This window comes from Oncorhynchus mykiss, chromosome 2 (assembly GCF_057628025.1).
Source record: "Oncorhynchus mykiss isolate SJ-2025 chromosome 2, ASM5762802v1, whole genome shotgun sequence".
Classification (NCBI taxonomy): Eukaryota; Metazoa; Chordata; class Actinopteri; order Salmoniformes; family Salmonidae; genus Oncorhynchus; species Oncorhynchus mykiss.
This window is the reverse complement of record NC_143023.1, coordinates 34,185,804-34,207,662: the sequence shown is the minus strand read 5'-3', so window position 1 is coordinate 34,207,662 and position 21,859 is coordinate 34,185,804. Positions and strand designations below refer to the sequence as shown.

The 21,859-nt window shown below is 43.4% G+C and overlaps 2 protein-coding genes across 6 annotated transcripts; one reads left to right on the top strand and one right to left on the bottom strand.

The window, feature by feature from the left end:
- The first annotated feature begins 302 nt into the window (after positions 1–302).
- bag6 (BAG cochaperone 6) lies at positions 303–15,871 on the top strand. 5 transcript variants are annotated; one of them, XM_090198005.1, is made up of 26 exons: positions 303–593; positions 888–1,120; positions 3,196–3,289; positions 3,380–3,497; positions 3,884–4,101; positions 4,241–4,312; positions 4,450–4,572; positions 4,801–4,979; positions 5,267–5,396; positions 5,620–5,820; positions 9,060–9,291; positions 9,593–9,649; positions 10,090–10,451; positions 10,719–10,791; positions 10,961–11,265; positions 11,487–11,778; positions 11,964–12,133; positions 12,332–12,385; positions 12,536–12,638; positions 12,754–12,878; positions 13,068–13,205; positions 13,424–13,471; positions 13,577–13,777; positions 14,124–14,231; positions 14,517–14,663; positions 15,298–15,871. In XM_090198005.1, the coding sequence occupies exons 2-26, from the start codon at positions 894–896 to the stop codon at positions 15,391–15,393; spliced, it is 3,873 nt and encodes a 1,290-aa protein (XP_090054131.1). In that variant the 5' UTR covers positions 303–593; positions 888–893; the 3' UTR covers positions 15,394–15,871. The 5 variants fall into 5 exon arrangements, with proteins under 5 accessions (XP_090054131.1, XP_021416096.3, XP_021416104.3 ...); XM_021560421.3 differs by lacking the exon at positions 303–593 and having other exon boundaries at positions 862–1,120; XM_021560429.3 differs by lacking the exon at positions 303–593 and having other exon boundaries at positions 889–1,120; positions 9,060–9,159.
- A 51-nt stretch (positions 15,872–15,922) lies between these two features.
- Positions 15,923–21,059, bottom strand: LOC110488257 (tetraspanin-13). The gene is made up of 6 exons (XM_021560410.3): positions 20,790–21,059; positions 19,920–20,087; positions 19,413–19,493; positions 19,043–19,156; positions 18,813–18,926; positions 15,923–18,035 (listed from the first exon to the last, which is right to left on the bottom strand). The coding sequence occupies exons 1-6, from the start codon at positions 20,850–20,852 to the stop codon at positions 17,961–17,963; spliced, it is 615 nt and encodes a 204-aa protein (XP_021416085.1). The 5' UTR covers positions 20,853–21,059; the 3' UTR covers positions 15,923–17,960.
- Between the last annotated feature and the right edge of the window lie 800 nt (positions 21,060–21,859).

The window sequence follows — 21,859 nt, the reverse complement described above, 5'->3', positions numbered from 1 at the left end:
GGCTGTTTGACAACAACACCAAAAAATTGTCAGAGGAGGGTGCAACCAATTAGCCACCAATCACCCCATTAAAAGGTATAAAAAATCTTACCAATCACACCATTCATTTGGTGTATGTGTTACCTTTGAATAGTGATTCTGTACCACACGTACTGTGCGCAACCGTTTCAATGGTGAGTTTAACAGAGACTGAGTGAGTATGTTCACCATAGAAGCCAACCACAAAACCTTTCCTGGGAGTTATTAGTGTCAAAGTCCTGGGTTTCGTGGGTAATTGTCTTTGAGCTTTTGATCGTGAGTGTACCGTGTAATTACAGACAAGGAAAGTTATTCTACAACTTCATTATGGCATTGGCAAGTATAGTTCTTATAAAAGCATGCTTTAATTATATATTGGAGAGCTGTTTAGACCCTGATTTTCAGAGTTTCATAGTCTGAGCTAGCTAATATAGTTAGTATCACCTAAAGAATGTTAGTTACTGTAGCTAGCTAGAAAAATATTAGCTAGCTATCCTCATCACGTTGTAGCTACATGTCATTCTTTGTTACCATTCTAGTCTGTTCCCACTCAATGACTTCTTCCATCACTCAAGGTATGTATAAGGGCACAAGCGAGACCCAAATGCTGACACAGGAGGCAGATGGTAGCGCTCCGATATTTATTATAACAAAGGGAGTAGGCAAAAACTGGAATATCAATGCGCTCACACTCAATACAGTTATCTCACACCTGGCTCCTGTTATCTAACAAAATACCGTTTGTCCTCGCAACACTACGTTCTGAATGTGCCCCCACAACTCATTGCACAGTTCCTGTCTTCATGTTATTCTGTATTTTTCCATCATGAGAAAGGCCCATGGCCCTGAAACTGTAACAATGTCTCAAGTCAGCTATGTTGCATCCAGTGGGGAGAACTGAGGTCAACCTACCTCCGCCCCATCTCCTACTTCTGAGTGGAAGACCATCCCAAGCAGTAGCCTGCCTAGCTCACAAACTAGAATCAGGGCGCCTATGCCTAAATCCGCCACTGCCACCGAGGAGGAGGAGAAGAGATTCCGACACTGACGAGTCCGAGGAAGAAAGACAGGAGGAGCGGGTTCCAGTCACAGACCCACCAAGGTAGTTTACCATAGTCTATCCACCTTATGTTTAGGCTATATCTATGTTCTGATCAGTTCACTCTCCAAGGAGACTGGAATCCATTAACCGTTACATCAGGTTGGGCTCCTGGCTAGGCTACTCTGTGCTGTAGGAGCCACTGTTCAAGTCCCAATTTCAGTTCTCTAAACTAGTTCCTGGTAGTCATCCACCATATTACATACTAGAAAATGCTCCAGTGGTTAGTCTCTTGATTATAGTTTCTGTTCAATTAGGAGAAGAAGCCAGTATTATTAACATGCACACAGCAACAGGCTCTTCTCCCAGAAGTGTACCATGCCTATTTTGGCTTTAGCCAAAACATGCAAACTCAGACAGCATTTATTTCATCAGCAGATTCTATTTTTGTTTGCATAGTATACCTTTTTTTTGTATAGGACGGGCACATCTTTCTGCTTTTCAACCCCTACTTATCTTGTATTTATCAAACAACAAACGAGACTCAAACAAAGGTAAAAAGGAGCACTTTGTTTCCCTTTTATTATACTGTCAACTTCCAGTAATATGAATATATATATATATATATATAATTGCTGTTCCAAGCCCCACTCAGGCTCTTCTTCCTCAATCACTACATAGCTGTGAATTGATAATCCCAGCGGTCTCAGGCCTTTGTTGGAACTGGAAGCCCTGTTCACTTTGATGGGATGCCTTGTAAAGAAAGAGGAAATCATGTCTCACTTTGTTAATGAGGTCTTGGACCTCTTGGTTTCCCCTAATTTCATACAGGCCTGGTTTAACAAAAACATCCACACTTTACCTTCATCTACTACTGTTACTGTACTGGGGATATTATCTATCTGGCTAGCAGATCCATTTAGCAGATATAAGCTAAACAAGTTGAACTGACTTGATGAGCACGTCCCATTTGTTACTGTATGTTTGAAACGTCACAGCTGTTCTGGTAGCTAATCATATGTTACGTTACTTGAACCGCAGTTGCTATCATCATAGGAGGAACTAGTTAGCTTTACATGCCACACTGAATAATCGGTGAAGAATTGGCAAACATTCAGTTGAAATCGAAATATTTAATTTCACAGATAGGAGCTATCAAGTAAGTAAATAACTAGCTAGCTAACGTTGGCTGATTTCATACAGCTAATGGTAACGTTAGCTCAAGGCTGGCTCGCTAACTGCTGGCTAAAAGCTAACGTAGATGTGAGATACCTAGCTACACGTTTCACTGTCGTTTTTTGTCAATATTCGTGAGAAATTGATTGGACCATCACATTTGTATAAGTTCCATCTACAGTTAATATCAAGAGAACGCGGACGTAAATGTTTTGTTTGACCGTGTTTGCTTCAAGGCAAGGATGTTAGCCATTCAGCTAGCTAGCCATTTTAGCTAGATAACGCTCATGGAAGCTGCCATAGTTAACGTTAGACCACACAGTATCTTTGTTTAGGCAGTAGCTAGCTAACGTTAAAGTTAGCTAGGTAATTGCCCAATTGAAATTATATTAGCCACATTATACCATGGATATTGTTGAATACTCGTTTCTGATTGGCTTCAAGAGCATTCTAGGCCGTACACTATTCCCTATAACGCACGGTACATCAGCATGGTAGAATGGTAGCTGATTTTTGATAGCAAAAGTCGAATTGAAAACATTTAATTCGATTTTCATAATAGCAATTTAGGACTGATGGCTTGGTTAGCTTAACTAGTAACTCTGTTGGTTTGGTTACCAAGGCAACTACTACAGCAATATAGTACATTTGCTTGCTACTTCAGTGGATGTGGAACACATTTCTACCTGCAAATTAACACATTTCTAGCGGCAAATGTGTTAAAGGTGCACTATGCAGAAATCACTGTGCCATTTCCTGTTTGCTAAAATTCTAATAGTTTGCCTAATTTAAGTTTAATGACGAAACCGTTGAGAATCATTCTCTCATCTAAACTGCTGTGAAAGATATTTTCCATAACCAAGCATATTGTATTTCCCTCATTGATTAACCCTTACATAATGCTATTCATGACAGCATTGATATGATACTTTATTCTATTGCCTCTGTTACTTGACACACAGGGTAAGCGTAACCATGGAGGAACCAGGTGCTGATATAGAGGTGACTGTCAAAACTTTGGACTCCCAGAGCCGAAGTTACACTGTAGGCGGACAGGTACGTTCTCATATCCAACAGAGCGCTTTTACAGTAGCCTTACATATACTGGATATAGGCCTAATCCTCACACCGGTGTCTTTTTCTCAGTTGACAGTGAAAGAGTTCAAGGAGCACATTGCCACTTCAGTTGGGATTCCTGTGGACAAACAGAGGCTGATCTACCAGGGCCGAGTCCTGCAGGATGAGAGGACCCTGACAGAGTACAGTGAGTAATGCTGTCTGTGGAGTTGCCTGGAACCAATAGAAAACGGCCATATGCTAATAAACAGAAAATTAGTCCAGACAATTATCTGGAGCAGCACACAGCTGCAGTGATGCATCTGTCAACACAGAACAGAAACGCAGCAAACAGTCATATCTTTGTCTATATGTGATCTATAGAATAAGTCTTATTCACTTGTTCCATGACTTTCAAGGCCAGTAATGCACAGATATTATACAACTGCACACCATCAGAACTTGAGTATCCATCATGTAATTGCTGTAAGCCGTTTGGCTGCTTTGCACATCACCTGATAGATTGATGAAGCACCAGTGTCCTCTAACATGAATAGAGATGATATTCCTTGCTCTCTGTTTCCTCTGTCTCAGACGTCGATGGAAAAGTCATCCACCTGGTGGAGCGGGCCCCCCCTCAGCCCTCCCAGCCAGGCTCGGGGTCAGGGGGAGCGGAGGCCGGAGCGCCGCCCTCTTCTACCACCTCCCAGGGAACGTCCCAAGTGCCCCCACACGACCGCAACGCCAACAGCTATGTCATGCTGGGGACCTTCAACCTCCCCGTTAACGTCATGGACCCTCAGCAGATCCAGGTACAGCTTTTTTTTGTGTGTGTGTTACCCCTTTTTGGATCAAATTTGTCTTGGTTCTATGGTTTATAATGATATCCTGAGCGCCTGGTGTGGATCAGCACTGATATCTAGCCTGTACTGTCTACTACACTCTTACTAGATGTCAGTCCAGCAAATGATGTCAGGTTTGGGTGAGAATGCTAGGAATGCCAGAGTCAGCACCAGCACCGGGGTAAGAAATCAAATATATGATTTATAACAGATAAAATCCATAAATGAGGATGTATACTATCAATTTCTATATATACACACACAATGCTATGAACAAACATGTTGAGTAGCTGTCAACTAATACTCTTGCTGTCACAGAGCAATGGGTCCATGAATGTGCACATTGATATGGACCAATCGGTGCAGAGTGAGCCCAGGCTGAGACTGCTATTGGCTGAGAACCTGCTGAGGGACACCACTGCTCTCATCGAGAGGATGGAGGTGAGGTGTTAAGTTATAAACATTAGAACAACTAGGAATAACCACAGCACAGACCTATTTTTAATGAATACACTGGCTCAAACGTGAAACATAAGTATTTGGAGAAACTGTTACTTGAAGATATTCTTGGCAGTCTCAGGAAGCAGGTCTATTTGAGTTCGAAGTAATTCAATTAAGATGACTGAGCAACGTCCTCCCCTTGCCTGCTACCTTGTTGCTCAATCTCAGGATCAACCAAGCGGAACCTCAACCCAACCGGATTCTGCTGCTGCACCTCCTCCCTCTTCCTCCTCCTCCACTCCCTCTCCCTCCACCCAGCCCATGGACACATCTCCACCTTCATCTACTCCCCCTCCATCCTTCTCTTCCTCCACTCAAACAGAGGGAGCTGCCCAATCTGGACCCAAGTAAGACATTATTGCTAACTATCGCTGTCCTGCATGTTTTTTGTTGTTGCTCTATACTGAATAAAAAGGATGCTGGATTAATTCAAAAGTTAGCAAACTGGACATTTTAATGTGAATTAAGAAGAATAGGGCTTAATCCAGAACTTGAGACCTGCATGCAAAATGTTCACTTTCGCACAGAATCTCCCATTGACATCAGCACATGAGGCTTGACTTTAGACATCGTGGTTGTTATTAGAAGACCTGTGATGCATGTAAGGATAACTCATCCCCTCTCCCCTTGACAGTCACCCCAGCCCAGCAGAGCTGGTAGAGATGCTGTCAGAGCTGAGGAGGGTGGAGGAGAGGCTTCAGCCATTCGTCCAGAGAACACACACTATCCTAGAGTCTGCTACCACTGCAGAATACGCCAACACCGTAAGCTTTTCACCACTGCATTCCTCATAACTTAGTGCTTTGTGGTTAGGTACAATTCACATGCACTGATCAGACATAGAAAGTAATGAGCGTTTGCTGTTTTGCCTTGTATTGTAGTTGGACTCTTACAATACTTGCCACTTTCCCCACATGACTACCTGAAAAAAATATCAAAACACACATTCTCAGAAAATGGCTTAAGCCCTTTTCTTGTCACACACAGGAAAGAGAGGAGGATCAGCGGATTCTCAACCTGGTGGGGGAGGCCCTCCGTCTCCTGGGCAATGCCCTGGTTGCCCTTAGTGACCTGCGCTGCAACCTGTTGAGTCCCGCCCCACGCCACTTACACGTGATCCGGCCAATGTCTCACTACACCTCCCCAGTGTCCATGCCTGGAGCCGTGCACCATCACATCCCACTACATGTTAGTTGGCGTTGTATCCCATTGTCAAACTTGTTTTGTTGTGACCTGGCAGACACTTACACCTATTACATTATTTCTGTCTTATGTACATTACCGGTCAAATGTTTTAGAACACCTACTCATTCAAGGGATTTTCTTTATTTTTAACATTGTAGAATAATAGTGAAGACATCAACTCTGAAATAACACACATGGAATCATGTGGTAACCAAACATCCTTCACCCTCCTTAATTTTGGGGCGGCAGGGTAGCCTAGTGGTTAGTGTTGGACTAGTAACCGAAAGGTTGCAAGTTCAAATCCCCGAGCTGACAAGGTTCACATCTGTCGTTCTGCCCCTGAACAGGCAGTTAGGCCGTCATTGAAAATAAGAATTTGCTCTTAACTGACTTGCCTAGTTAAATAAAGGTAAAATAAAAAACTCTGCAGCCCGACTCATCTCAAACCATCTCTATTTGGTTGAGGTCGGGGGATTGTGGAGGCCAGGTCATCTGATACAGCACTCATCACTCTCCCTCTTGGTAAAGTAGCCTTTACACAGCCTGGAGGTGTGTTGGGTCATTGTCCTGTTGAAAAACAAATTATAAATCCACTTAGCCCAAACCAGATGGGATGGTGTATCGCTGCAGAATGCTGTGGTAGCCATGCTGGTTAAGTGTGCCTTGAATTCTAAATAAATCACAGACAGTGTCACCAGCAAAGCACCCCCACACCATAACACCTCCTCCATGCTTTACGGTGGGAAATACACATGCGGAGATCATCCGTTCACCCACACCGCGTCTCACAAAGACACCGCGTTTGGAACCAAAAATCTCAAATTTGGACTCCAGACCAAAGGACACATTTCCAACAAATGAATGTCCATCGCTCATGTTTCTTGGCCCAAGCAAGTCTCTTCTTATTATTATTATTGGTGTCCTTTAGTAGTGGTTTCTTTGCAGGCCTCCTCTGAACAGTTGATGTTGAGATGTGTCTGTTACTTGAACTCTGAAGCATTTATTTGGGCTGCAATTTCTAAAGCTGGTAAATCTAATGAACTTATTCTCTGCAGAGGTAACTCTGGGTCTTCCTTTCCTGTGGCGGTCCTCATGAGAGCCCGTTTCATCATAGTGTTTGATGGTTTTTGCGACTGCACTTGAAGAAACTTTAAAAGTTCTTGTCATTTTCCGTATTGACTGACCGTCATGTCTTAAAGTAATGATGGACGGTCGTTTTTCTGTGCTTATTTGAGCTGTTCTGTCCATAACATGAACTTTGTCTTTTACCAAATAGGGCTATCTTCTGTATACCACCCCTACCTTGTCACCACACAACTGATTGGCTCAAATGCATTCAGAAGGCAGGAAATCCCACAAATTAACTTAACAAGGCACACCTGTTAATTGAAATGCATTCCAGGTGACTACCTCATGAAGCTGGTTGGGAGAATGCCAAGTGTGTGCAAAGCTGTCATCAAGGCAAAGGGTGGAAACTTTGAAGAAACCCAAATATTAAATGTATTTTGGTTACTACATAATTCCATGTGTTATTTCATAGTTTTGATGTCTTCACTATTATTCTACAATGTCAAATTGTACAAATAAAGACCCTTGAATGAGTAGGTGTTCAAAATCTTCTGTATTTAGTTACAGTTGGAGGTTTACATACACTTAGGTTGGAGTCATTAACTCGTTTTTCAACCACTCCACCAAATTCTTGTTAACAAACTATAGTTTTGGCAAGTCGGTTAGGACATCTACTTTGTGCATGACACAAGTAATTTTTCCAACAATTGTTTGCAGACAGATTATTTCACTGTATCACAATTCCAGTGGGTCAGAAGTTTACATATACTAAGTTGAGTGTGCCTTTTAAACAACTTGGACAATTCCAGAAAATATCATGGCTTTAGAAGCTTCTGATAGGCTAATTGACATCATTTGAGTCAATTGGAGGTATACCTGTGGATGTATTTCAAGGCCTACCTTCAAACTCAGTGCCTCTTTGCTTGACATCATGGGGAAATCAACCAAGACTTCAGAAAATAAACATTTGTAAACCACAAGACTGGTTCATCCTTGGGAGCGATTTCCAAACGCCTGAAGGTACCACGTTCATCAATAGTACACACGTCGAAACATGCGACCGCGCAGGAGTCATACTGCTCAGGAAGGAGACGCGTTCTGTCTCCTAGAGATGAACGTACTTTGGTGCGAAAAGTGCAAATCAATCCCAGAACAACAGCAAAGGTGAAGATGCTGGAGGAAACCGATACAAAAGTATCTATATCCACAGTAAAACGAGTCCTATAACGACATAACCTGAAAGGCCGCTCAGCAAGGAAGAAGCCACTGCTCCAAAACCGCCCAAAAAAGCCACTGCAACTGCACATGGGGACAAAGATTGTACTTTTTTGATAAATGTCCTCTGGTCTGATGAAACAAAAATGGAACTGTTTGGCCATAATGACCATCGTTATGTTTGGAGGAAAAAGGGGGAGCCGAAGAACACCATCCCAACCGTGAAGCACGGAAGTGACGGCATCATGTTGTGGGGTTGCTTTGCTGCAGGAGGGACTGGTGCACTTCACAAAATAGATGGCATCATGAGGAAGGACAATTATGTGGATATATTCAAGCAACATCTCAAGACATTAGTCAGGAAGTTAAAGCTTGGTCGCAAATGGGTCTTCCAAATGGACAATGACCCCAAGCATACTTCCAAAGTTGTGGAAAAATGGCTGAAGGACAACAAAGTCAAGGTCTTGGAGTGGCCTTCACAAAGCCCTGGACAGAACTAAAAAAGCATGTGTGAGCAAGGAGGCCTACAAACCTGACTCAGTTACACCAGCTCTGTCAGGGGAATGGGCCAAAATTCACCCAACTTATTGTGGGAAGCTTGTGGAAGGCTACCCAAAAGTTTGACCCAAGTTAAACATTTTAAAGGCAATGGTTCCAAATACTAATTGAGTGTATGTGAACTTCTGACCCACTGGGAATGTGATGAAAGAAATAAAAGCTGAAATAAATCATAACTCTCTACTATTATTCTGACATTTCACATTCTTAAAATAAAGTGGTGATCCTAACTGACCTAAGACAGGGAATTTTTACTAGGATTAAATGTCAGGAATTGTGAAAGACTGAGTTTAAATGTATTTGGATAAGGTGTATGTAAACTTTGGTTAGTTTTAACTTTATTTGATATCGTTTGCCAATGGAACACAGTACTTCAATGACATTTTGAAACTCATCTGCAGATGAACCTGGGAGCCACGGTCACAATGGCGTCCAATGGCAGACCAGCTACAGACGGACAGGCCCAGCCCAGTCAGACCCCCGGCCAGTCGGACCAGCCAGGTCAGGGACAGACTTCCCCCTCACAGCCTCCCCCGTCCAATCAGCAGGCTGGACAGGGACAGCCCGGCCCCCGGGTCATCAGGATCAGCCACCAGACAATGCCGGTGGTCATGATGCAGATGAACACGGACGGTGTGTTGTCCCCTACCCGCCACTGATTGAATGCTTTACCACAACATGTCCATCCGTTTCTCGTCCACAAATGGCCCATTGGAAGTGAATAACTCTACCATTGCATTTATTCCCTATTGCCAAATGGTGTTTTCTGAGAGAAAGTTTTCTTTCTTTGACTGAAAGTCAGGTCCCTGTACTGCTCAAATCGATAGGTCTCGTTCAATTTTGGGTGTTATTTTTTAAGTGTTTGTTAAACCATAGTGTCCATTTGTTTTTACACACGGTTTACAGTTCAAACATTGTCTGTGTGTGTTTACAGACTCTGGTGTTCCTCAGGCAGCTGGACAGCCAAATGTTGCAGGAATGGGTCAGCCAGGTGAGTGTTGGTAACACTTCATGATGATGTTTTAGTACCTCTGGTTGTATCTCCGAATAACTGCGGACTAGAGTTTTTATTTATTTATTTTATTTTACCTTTATTTAACCAGGTAGGCAAGTTGAGAACAAGTTCTCATTTACAATTGCGACCTGGCCAAGATAAAGCAAAGCAGTTCGACAGATACAACACAGAGTTACACATGGAGTAAAACAAACATACAGTCAATAAAGTATAAACAAGTCTATATACAATGTGAGCAAATGAGGTGAGAAGGGAGGTAAAGGCAAAAAAGGCCTTGGTGGCAAGGTAAATACAATATAGCAAGTAAAACACTGGAATGGTAGTTTTGCAATGGAAAGAGTAAAGCCCCGTAAACCAGAGATCCTGAATCCAATATTCAAGGCACAAAGAAACCTTTTCTTATACTCTCTCCCCAGGCTTCCAGATGCCTCCCGGTGTTCAGATGAATCCAGACTTCATGCAGTCCATCGTGCAGCAGATCGCCCAGTACACAGAGGCTGTAGCTGCTGCCACCGGGGGCGCCATCCCTGGCCAACCCCCCCAGCCTACCCCCCCAGGCTCCACTGCTACCTCTTCCACAACCACCACCGGCCCTAACACCCCCACTACCACCCCCACAGCCCCCCCTCCGCCTTCTCCCGGGGCCCCCCAGGCCAGGGTGGTGTTCACCCGGCCCGCCTTTGCTCCCAGGATCCCTCCACCCGTCTTTGGCACCCGGGGGGCCACCATCAACCTGAGGACTAGTGTGCCGCCCATGATGGGTCAGCAACCAGGACAGGTGAGCATGTTTGTTATAGGGGGTTTGGTGCCCTATGGGTTTAGTGCAGGACTGAGATTAATGTCTTGTAGATTTCAGTCAAGTTTTGACAAGAAGTTGTCAGACTTGGAATTTCAGCAGGAGGCATTCGTGTTTGCTAGTCGTTGTGGGCATTTCCATCGAGAGTACCAATTGTCTTAAGCTGTAGTGCTCTGAAATCTTAATGACATCGCCATGTTTGCCTTATATGCTAACGTTAACTGTTGACCTATGACCTCTCCCCCACAGCCCTTCCCTCCTGCTGCCCTCAATCAGATGATCAGTGGACTGGTGGGACAACTCCTGATACCTGGACAGATGGGTATACACCCCACCTTTCAAACATCTTATTTGTATTTATTTTTTTTTAGGGGGGGGGGGGGGGGGGTTTGCATAGTTACCAATCACACTAAAAGTGAATCCTCTGTTTGAAGTGTTAAGTGTACTGTTAGCCAACTCTAATTTTGTTCCTTTCTTCCTTTCCCCCCCAGCTGGTCAAACAGCCACCTCCTCTGCTTCTCATACCTTCTCCTCATCCTCCTCCAACTCTTCTTCTTCCTCCTCATCCTCCTCTGGCCCTATCCCCGCTCCTGCTCCTGCCCCTGGCACCACTGTTCCCCCAGGCCAGCCCGGAGCCATCCCCACCATGCCCCAGGGAGCTCCCCCTGACCTGGCCCAGCTCCTGGGCTCTCTCCTGGGGACCGCAGGGGCAGTTCCTGGGGCCATGGGACCCTCCATCACTGTGACTATGCCTGGAGTGCCTGCCTTCGTCCAAGGAGTGTCTGACTTCATGCAGGTCAGTGTCTGGATCGGAGTTTGTTCCAAGGGTATTCTGTGGATTAGGACATATAGAGCAGTAGAGCCTGTTACAACAGAATGGTTGAAACCAAGATTACATCACCCCCCAGTTAACTGACGTGTTAGTTGTAAGAATACCTTAATGGCATCTTAACAACATATCTTTCATATGATACATTTTTATTTTCTCCCTGTCCATCATCTCGCTCTCCATCTCAGGCCTCCGGACCAGTCTTCCCACCACCCCCCAACGGTGCCCCCCAGCCCCCTGCCTCTGGCACCCCCCCCCCTCCACCCGGGACCACCCCTAACCCTCCCACGGGGGACGGTGCCGGGGCCCAGGGAGAGGCCCTGAATCCGGAGTTGTTCACTGGGATTGTACAGGGGGTCCTGTCCACCATGATGGGCTCCCTGGGCTCTCCCCAGAGCAACACTGAGAGCATCGCCCAGTTCATCCAGAGGCTCTCTGAGACCAGCAACATCTTCACACCCGGCACAGGGGACGCCATGGGTAAGAGTTTCTGTCTTGTGTGCTTTCTTTTTTCTCTCTGTCCCTTTTTCTTGAACCTTGCTCTCTCTTCCTGTTTCTGTCTATGAAGTGTAATCTCTTTCTCCCACGTTCCCTCTTTTTCTCCCATGCTCTCTCTCTTCCTCAAATGTTTTTGTTCCATGTCCACAGTTGTCTCTCTCCCTCAGGTTTCTTTGGAGACCTACTGACCCTGGTGTGTCAGAACTTCTCCATGGTGGACCTGGTCTTGCTGCTCCACGGCCAGAACCAGCCCCTGGGTCGCATCCAGACCCAGCTGTCTCAGTTCTTCACCCAGCACTATCTCAACGGGAGCGAGCCCACCGACCACAACATTGCTGTGAGTGGGCCACCGTCTATATAACCGCCTCTGTCTGGGATGTTACTGTCACCGTTCATTACTGTCACGCGTCAATTACTGTCACCTGTCATTAGTGTCACTGCACATGGGGCTACACAAGCTACTTGATGAGTCTCATTATCTCTCCCCCTTTCTCTCTTTGGTTATTTTTCTTTGTTATTTTCACTGTGATCATAGGCTGCTGCTGATGGTCTCATCAATGAACTTGAGGAGTACATTACCGAGAGCTTTGTAAGTACCATAGTTCACTTACGCTGCCCCCTTTTATAGTCCGTGGTCTTCAAATTGCTCAATAATACCAGTCACTTAAATTCTCCCCGTGGCCAGTTGGTCAGAGGTGAATCAGTTGCTCACATTTCTCTCTTTGTCTTGGTCCTTCAGTCTTCAGTGGCAGTGTTGGAGGGTGTCAACGTCACTCAGACCAACCTGTCCTTCTTCAGACATCAGTTAACGCGTATCGCCACACACATACTCCGCTGCACAGGTAACATTCTGTCTTCATTGTGCCAAATTATTTTACTTGACGCAATTCATCTGACCTGGCCTATGAATGTCTGTGCTTTTGTCACTTATTGCTGGGGTTTTTTCACCTCCTGCAGACAACACGTTTGGGCCGCAGCTGCTGCAGATGTGCAACCAGGGGCTGTTTGAGTGTCTGGCCCTTAACCTGTACTGTCTGAGAGGAGAGCAGAGTGCCCTCACTTCTGTCATCAACCACCGCATAGTCAGTACATGCACGCACACACACACAATGTTCCTTATGATATGATATACAACCTCCCACTCCATGTCTCTCCTCCTTCCATCCAGGTTCTCTCTGTCTGTCAGATGATTTATAATACTCCTTCTATAGATTTGAAAAAAAGAGCTAAATGGAGGTGAAATAGGTGTGTTGACCCCTCTCCTGTTACAGAGGACGTTGTCGGCTGACATGAACCCCAGCCTGGTGAACTGGCTGACCAGTATGCTGACCATGAGGCTCCAGGTCATCCTGGAGCACATCCCCGTCACAGAGGACCAGATACTACATTATGCCGTCCACACACAGCAGGTAATTAACACACACACCATCTCGCAAACAGATCAGTGTTAAAAAAAAAAATAATTAAGCACACTGTTAGTGTTCTAGAAGGCTCATTTACTGGACTACTATCTAACAATGCACGTGGATACCATCATTTCCTAATCAACTGTCAGTTACGATAGCTGTCATAGATTCCATTACCTCATTCCATTCAAGCAATATATGTTAAATGGTTTCTTTTCAAGGGGGAGGCCTCTAATGCACAGGAGCCTCAACGTGCCCAGATCATGGAGGTAAGGTTTTAAAATGTATTTGTAAAATTAATTATATTGTCCTCTATACCTTGGTGTGTTGTTTCTTACCATAACTCTCTTTTCTCTATCGCCATCCCACCTTAGATGGAGGCCACCCACTCCCCAGCCCCGGCCACCACAGCTGAGGAAGCCATGGCGTCGTCACAGGAGACTAGGGCAGAACCCAGGGAAACTGGAGCCACCGGAGGGGCTGCGCCATTGGGTGGTGCCATGGCAGCAGCTGAAGCCAGCGGGAGGGAGGAGCCTGGTAGAGAGACTGAGGCCTGGACTGCTGCCGTCCCTGCTGTAAGAACACTGTTCAGCTCTCTCCCACTACTTGTCCAATCTTTCTCTCGTCCACTTTAGTTTCTTTGCCATTCTCTGTCTTCCACTCTGTCCACATGCTGTTTACTCTTTTTTTTTTTACATACAGGCTTCTAGTTGAATTTATACTGAATTTTTGCAAAACTGTCATTGACTTGTAGTTTGGATACTTGGAGAAAGGAAATTATCCAGCAATGGAAGTGTTTCGCCTAATCAGATCTGCATCCAAACCCATTCAAGTCTTAAAATCCAGTGTGCAGTTATATGGCTCTCGAGTGAGTTTAATTGTCTGTCTGTTATTCTGATCATGTCCGTCACTGTGTGATAGGAGTGGGTACCCATCATCAGACATGACCTGATCACCCAGAGGAAGATGAAGGCCCAGCCTCCCATGTCTGACGCCTATTTACATGGGATGCCTGCCAAACGCAGGAAGGTAAATAGATGCCCTGTGAATGAAACTAACTTATGTGCAAATGACAAGCCCTGATCTCACAGGTCTTCCGTTATAGGAGGCATCCTGCAAGCTTTGTTGGCAGAATGCTTCCAGGCTGTATTTGTAGTTGACCCTCCATGGCTAAAATATGGGAGACTTGCTATATCAGGACTAACATAAACTCTGATCATTGTAGTATCAGCATGCTATGTTCAACATTGAGTGCAAGGGCTTATTGTTGCACTAAAAGTTGGATTAGCGTATGACCAGGGTGTGTGTTTTCAGACCGGACAAGGGGACGGCGCTCTTCTCTCCCTCTCCGACGCCGTTAGCAGGGCGGCCAGGACGGCCGGAGTCAGGCCAGTCACTTCCCCAGACAACCTGCAGGAGGAGCTTGACAGCCCTGAGCTCCAAGAGGCCTATGCAGAGCAGGTACAGTCCTCCCCCAACACTCACTGACAGAAAAACAAGCTGTTTCATTCCATGGCTTCGCTTATTAATATTAGATGTCACACATAACAGTTAAATGCAGTGGTGGAAAAGGTACCAAAAAGTACCCATTTTCTAGTCAAGATAACTTAATAGAAAATGACTCAAGTGAAAGTCACCCATTAAAATACTTGAGTAAAAGTCTTTGTTTTTAAATATAAATTCCTTATATATTTGGCAAACCAGACGGCACTATGTGTTTGTTTTTCATTTGCGGATAGCCAGGGGCACTCTCCAACACCCAGACATAATTTACAAACAAAGCATGTGTTTAGTGAGTCCACCAGATCAGAGGCAATAGAGTTGACCAGAGATGTTCTCTTGATAAGTGTGCGAATTGGACAATTTCTGTCCTGCTAAGCATTCAAAATCGAATGAGTACTTTTTGGTGTCAGGGAAAATGTATGGAGTAAAAAGTACATTATTTTCTTTAGGAATGTAGTGAAGTAGTTTGCTTTACTATTTATATTGAAGTGTTTTGCACCACTGTGATTTTCAATATTGAACAATGATAGCTGATGCATTTTATATATTGAACCACCTTTTTTGTAATTGCCACCTTTGTCCTCTGTATCAGGTGAAGAAAGACATAAAGAAGCGAGTGAGAGAGGACCCGGACTTCAGCTCTCAGCAGTTCCCCAACACACACAGAGCTTTTTCATCCGACTCATAACCCAAACACAACTTGTTTTGCAACCCGATTCAATTTTAACATAACCAACCTGTATACATCATCACCATCCTTCAGTTTTACTTTTGGATTGCTCAGTATCACAACTGAATGCAGTTAAACCTACCATTTTTTGTTGTACCATAGACACCTTGCATCTCCTTTTGACTAATTTACTGATTTTATTTTTCCAGCGCCTGTTTTTTCCCCACCCTCCCCATGATGGACACACCTGATTTGACAAGTTTGTTTGGACTTTATTTTATGGATGACTTTTACCGTAACATCTGCAATGCTCCGTTTTGTTTAGCATTACCATGTCAATATTATCGTGCCTATACATCTAACCTGTTTTGTGTTTTTCATTAGCTTCCCTGAAAATAGAAATGGCTTATTTCAAGAGTATGCTTTCATGGGATGAAAGTAAATGCTGTTTTGGTACATGAATGTAAGTGTGCTGAATAAATTACTTGGTACACAATGTTGTTTAATGGTGCTTGTGGAGAAACAATAAGTACCGGCCTTTCAGTTGTCTAGGCCAGTTATCAACATTTTATTTTTTACATTACCCTAATAAAAACAGTTCTGTAAGAATGAGGTTTGTGCAATGGGCCTAATACATTATCACAGCATATTGGCTATATTGAACCTTTATTTTAACTAGGCGTGAGTTAAGAACAAATTCTTATTTTACAGTGACAGCCTACCCCAGCCAAACCCTCCCCTAACCCAGATGTCCCTCCCCTCCCCTATATGCCTGCCCTGACAATATTGTTCTTAGAACAGATATTTAATTTAAGCTTTGAATACAAAATAGATCACCCATAGATTGGTGTAGCATTTGGAAGGCACCGCTGAGCATAAATTGAAATAATTTGCAAGTCATTTTTTAAAATTTTACTGGACTGATTGTACCTGCGTCTGATGGTCATGGTGCTTTCAAGAGACATGGGAACTTGGGAAAAAACTAGGTCAAATCATGACGCCAGTGATCTTCAGGTCGGAGGTCTAGAAAGATGTCAGTTTCTAAATTGGGATTCAGAGTTGGATGGCCGTTCAAAACGATCTTTCCCAGTCGGACCAGCCCAATCGGAGAGCTGGCACCAGATCTCCCGGTCAGGTGGAGTTTCTCTTTTTAGACAAATGAAAACGGTTCGAAATGGGAACACTTTGCCTCCCGGTGCGCAGGGCTTCTGAAAAAGTGCACATACCGCCAACATCACAACACAAAAAAAAACTAAAAGGAACACAAGCCATTATCACAGCTTTTATAGTTGGCTTTTCTACAGAAATGTTTGATCAACTATGAATGCCTTGAAGATCGACAGGTTGGTGACCAACGGTCATTTGCATGGTGAAACATGTTACCACTGACAGCTTGTGGCACTATACACTAGCAACACATTACCATCACAGAACAGCTCACATTTGTTCCACATGTGCTAAGTTGATCATTCAAATATAAAAAGCCAGTTTGTTTAACTTTAACATTGTGTTAAGACTGATTTAGGTATGGTGATGCCTTCATGAACAGGTTGGGCAGCCTATAGAAGAACGAAAGGAAATACACAGTTGGGTCCTTGTTCCTATCCTGTTTGGAAGGCAAGAATGTAGCCTTAGGCGTAACTAACACAGCACCGAGTTACCTATTTTTACTTGGTCATAAGACTGCATTGCAACTGACTGTGCTCTGTATCTAATGTAGATCTCAGGGAGGGAGGGAGGGGGTTGGCCAAATTAGGAAAGGTAAGTCTCTAAGCAAACCCTAATGTTCGCTGGAGAACAGTTAAACTGTGATTTGGAGGAAGAAATGAAGTCACACTACACCAGTGCCAGTGAAGAAATCACAGCTGTAAACTTTCTTCCTGAATCTAATTTTGAGAATTATATTTTTGGTTGTGACATTGAGTGATAGCCTACACCAGATGTTTAGAAATAGGTTGTAATATGAACTGATACCAAATCAGTTTGTGTAATGCTTGAAGCTTTCAGATGAATAGGACAATATAGCTTAACTGTTTAGAAATTAAGTCAAAAAAAGCTTAATGTCTGGATTAGTACATCTCCTGTGTAGTGATCGACTATTTAAAACTTTAGTAGGGCTGAATCTGAAAAAAAGGCTGAATCTGTTGGCATCCGTGTGACATCTAATACACTGCAACAAAGAGAGCACTGTGTAGGTACCCAAAGAAAGCCAGGTTTGAAACTGGGAATCCACCGACAGCTTACCAGGAAACATTGCTCTCTGCCTTTACCCTATGTCTGTGCTCTGTTTGCATAAGGTGTATGACATTTGCTCACGACTCCGATCAGTGACCTCAGTCTGATTAAACCTTAAAGTAACTGCTCTCAATTTCAGTGTCCATCACTCAAGATTCAAATTGATTGGAATTGTTTCACAAACTTTGTCAAAAAACAGCCAGTAGTATTAGATATATCAACGCATAGTTATATTATCACAGCAATGAAAATATCCAAATAGGAAACATATAATAATCATAAGATAAAAGTCACACAGGATCTAAATACAAATGCATGACAGTGCAAAGTTGAGTTTATGAACAAGCTAGTTATAGAAATGCACCAGAGTTTGGACGGGAATCCTTCTGATTTCTGTATCTGTGCGTTAGCCACACTCCCAGGATCTGAAATTAGATGGGGGGAAAAAAAAAAAATAGCTGAATATGTGATTCAATTAATACTAAAGCACAATATACACTGTGTACAAAACATTAGAACACCTTCCTAGTATATGTGTTGCATTTCCTTTTGCCCTCAAAAGCCACACTTCGTTAGGGAATGGACTCTACAAGGTGTGACGTGTTCCACAGGGATGCTGGCCCATGTTGACGACAATGTGTCAAGTTGACTGGATGTCCTGGTGGACCATTCTTGATACCCATGGGAAAGTGTTGAGCATGAAAACACCAGCAGCATTGCAGTTCTTGACACACTCAAACTGGTGAGCCTGGCACCTACTACCATACCCTGTTGAAATCTTGTCTTGCCCATTCTCCCTCTGAATGGCGCACATACACAATTCATGTATCAAGACTTGAAAACCTCCTTTAACCTGGCTCCTCCCTGTCATCTACACTGATTGAAGTGGATTTAACAAGTGACATCATAGCGTTCACCTGGTCAGTCTCATGGAAAGAGCAGGTGTTCTTAATGTTTTGTACACTCAGTTGAGATCAATCGATTTAGAATCATTGAATTCATTCCTGAAGTCAAAATCAAAAGTCTAAAATGTAGAGTGTGTTGATGACATAATATAAAAATGCAGACAGTAAAAGTCCCCACTACAAAGTGTTCCGTTTTCAGTTCCAATTACATAGGAATCCCACAGCCTTTTACTCTGTTACACAGCAAATTCCACCCATTGCCAGTGCATTGCTATGAGGCTACAGCAGGTTGCTAACCTCTGTGAAGCTGAAGAAGCATCCAATCCCACCCACAAAGCGTAAAACCTCCTCAGCATGACTTTGGATGATTGGACCACAAGGGTTGCAGGATAATGGGTTGGAGAAACAGTCCTGTAGTGTGAGGAAGCAAGTAGACAGGACAAAATTTAAGTAATGTGTCCATCACTCAAGATACTATCTGACAAACATGTTGCTGGTTTTTACTGCTAACAAGCTAGCGTCTTTACCGCGTCACAGGTGCCATTATAGTTCGGATGGAAGAAGCCACAGCAGTTTAAACTTTTCTCCACATCCTTCTGAGTGGCCTCGGACTTGTTCCAGCCCACCTCTAGGAGTTCTTTCTACAGCGGGGGAAATGGATGAAGCGGTGCAGGGAGATGAGGCTCTGGTCACAGAATTCAATCAGCATGTCATCAACCAGAGTGCTTCTTTGAGATCAACTGGAAATCATTCACACTTTCCATTTATGTTGTGCATTAGCCATTTGTCAACTAGCTAATACAGGACATAGAAGGAAAGTATGAATGATTTCCAGTATTTATTTAAGGTGTTCTACAGATTAAGTGGTCATGAGTCACATCATACATTGTCACGTACCTGCTGCTCTTTATTGATAGCCAGACATGCGGCAGACACTGACAGCTGAACCATGAACACCAGGAACAGGATAATCATGTACTGAGGCCAACTAAGGAAGCTCACATGTGACAACCAACTAGGCAACACTAGGCTGTGTATTTGAAAGAGAATTGTTCATAAAGTGAGAAAATAGCAGTTAAGTGTAGTCTGGATAGAGCAGTTAAAAACACATTGCGACTAAGATCCTCTAGTATACAACAGTCCTCTGTGTTTGTTATCAATATGTCTTGTACTGTAGTAGTTTGTATTCACTTGACTATGTAATGATATGTGGCATGAATAAAACACATTACAATTACACCCAACCCTGTGCAATCATATCACATCATGGGGATGAAAGGTGAACATATCTAGGATCAGCTTCCCTTCCCCCAATCCTAACCATTAGTTGGAAAAATGCAAAAAAAACATGACCCAAGTTCTGTGTCTAGGGGCAACTTCACCCTACTCCTGATTGAAGGATACAAAGAACAGCAGGACCTGGTGGTGCTTCAGGGCACCACAGAGGCCCACGAAGGCCACAAATAACAGGAAGATGCCCACACCAATGATTCCAGCCACCACCCGAAAACTTGAGACCAGGCCAAACCATTTCCCCCAAGCAGCTACTCCAATCAGCAGCAAGCTCACCATCTGAAGACCAAGCACAATACAACGTCATGACAGAAATCCACTGGGAACGGAAAAGCACTCAAAAAGGACACTTGATGCTGATTTCTTTGATGTGGGCAAAGTAAACACCATCTCATATTCAGGCTACCACCTTCAGACTGATTAAAGTCTGTTTAGACAGATGTTTATATGAAATAAATACATAGAATACAAGACATTTACAAAGTATCACATTGAGTATTTTGATTATATATATATTAAATTGCAAGAATTGTATGACGATAATGTATCACACTTTACAGATATGGTTTAGACAAGTGGTTCCCAACCTTTTTCGGTTACTGTACCACCAACAAAATGTTGTTCTGCCCCGTGTAACCCTGAAGTAATCCCATAAATACATTTTCCCAGTAGGTTTATGGTATCATGAGGCTTCTTAAGTACCCCCAGTGGATCGGCCAAGTACCCCTGGTTGGGAACCAACACTGTCGACTTTGCATTAACTGAGAGACATTTGTGCAACTGTTTGGAATGTAGCCTACTATCATTTTGATTGGTGTCACAACGACTTAAAATTTGCCCGACAGCCTTCTTGCCCTGGCTATATTATTCTTGGCTAGAATCATGTTGGCTTTTGCACTTATTATTATTATTGCACTCATTAAAAGCCTATCATCAAAAACAATACGGTCGCATATGGAAACATCTGTGCGTGGTACTTACAACATAAAGTATGTTCAGAGCGCATAGGGAATTCTTCGTGCAAACAAATCCTCCGCAAACCATTGTCGATATTCGTTTTTTATCCTCTCGAACAAAGCAATTCTCAGACTCAAACGTCTCCGAGTTGAAAAGTAGTTAAGTCTTATCATAGAATGACAAACAGTGCCTGTGGCGTTTTACAGGTGGGTAGGATTGCAAGGAGGGCCCAGTCCAGGGAAATAGCTTTTCAACTTACCTGATTGGTCGTCTTGAAATTATGACTTCACATATGCAAATATTGCAAAAACAATTGCATGACGGCTGAGCCAAGTGATTACCAAGGTGCAATTTTAATCCCCAGATACTGTGTATGTTTATGTATTTATAATTTATTTAACTAGGCAAGTCAGCTAAAAACAAATTATTATTTACAATGACGGTCTACCCGGGTCAAACCCTGATCCGGACGACACTGGGGCAATTGTGCGCCGCCCAATGGGACTCCCAAACGCGGCCGGTTGTAATACAGCCTGGAATCGAATCAGGGTCTGTATTGACGTCTCTAGCACTGAGTGCCTTAGGCCGCTGCGCCACTAGGGAGGTTAACTTGGACTAGACTGCAATGTAAGACATTTCACATTAAATATTCCCGAACGAAAAATAGAGTGCAGTATGCTGCAAATACTGCATCCAAAAACTTTACTGCAATAATTTTGCAGTGTAACTGCAGTTAGAGTGCAGTTCAACTAGTTATTCTGCAATTACTGCTTCAAAATACCACGGTGGACTGCAGTTACTGCACTTTTACTGCAGTTTCAAAACTGCAATCTTTTTTGTAGGGGTTTAACCTACAGTGATGAGGAAAATTACTTTTGAAACAATGGGAGCATATAATGACTGGTTATGACACTAATGTATCTCTAACCTTTATCTTTTAATTTGGACATTGATAAACAACACTATTGCTTTTCAATAAAACACATTATTTATTATTCAAGTTATGAAAGTGTGCTATTGCTTATGGACAAATGTGATGAATTATACCCCACTAAAACATATTGAAGAACACCGACGGCTAGAGCAACAATCTA

Bases quoted from the DNA above. Each gene is read 5' to 3' on its own strand.
- bag6 (XM_090198005.1), top strand. From the start codon at position 894: ATGTTGCATCCAGTGGGGAGAACTGAGGTCAACCTACCTCCGCCCCAT. The intron at 13,206-13,423 runs GTAATTAACACA...TTTCTTTTCAAG, and splicing joins ATGCCGTCCACACACAGCAG to GGGGAGGCCTCTAATGCACA. The intron at 13,778-14,123 runs GTAAGAACACTG...ACTGTGTGATAG, and splicing joins GGACTGCTGCCGTCCCTGCT to GAGTGGGTACCCATCATCAG.
- LOC110488257 (XM_021560410.3), bottom strand. From the start codon at position 20,852: ATGGTTTGCGGAGGATTTGTTTGCACGAAGAATTCCCTATGCGCTCTG. The intron at 18,927-19,042 runs GTAAAGACGCTA...CTCACACTACAG, and splicing joins ATAATGGCACCTGTGACGCG to GACTGTTTCTCCAACCCATT. The intron at 18,036-18,812 runs GTTAGCAACCTG...ATCTAATTTCAG, and splicing joins GCTTCTTCAGCTTCACAGAG to ATCCTGGGAGTGTGGCTAAC.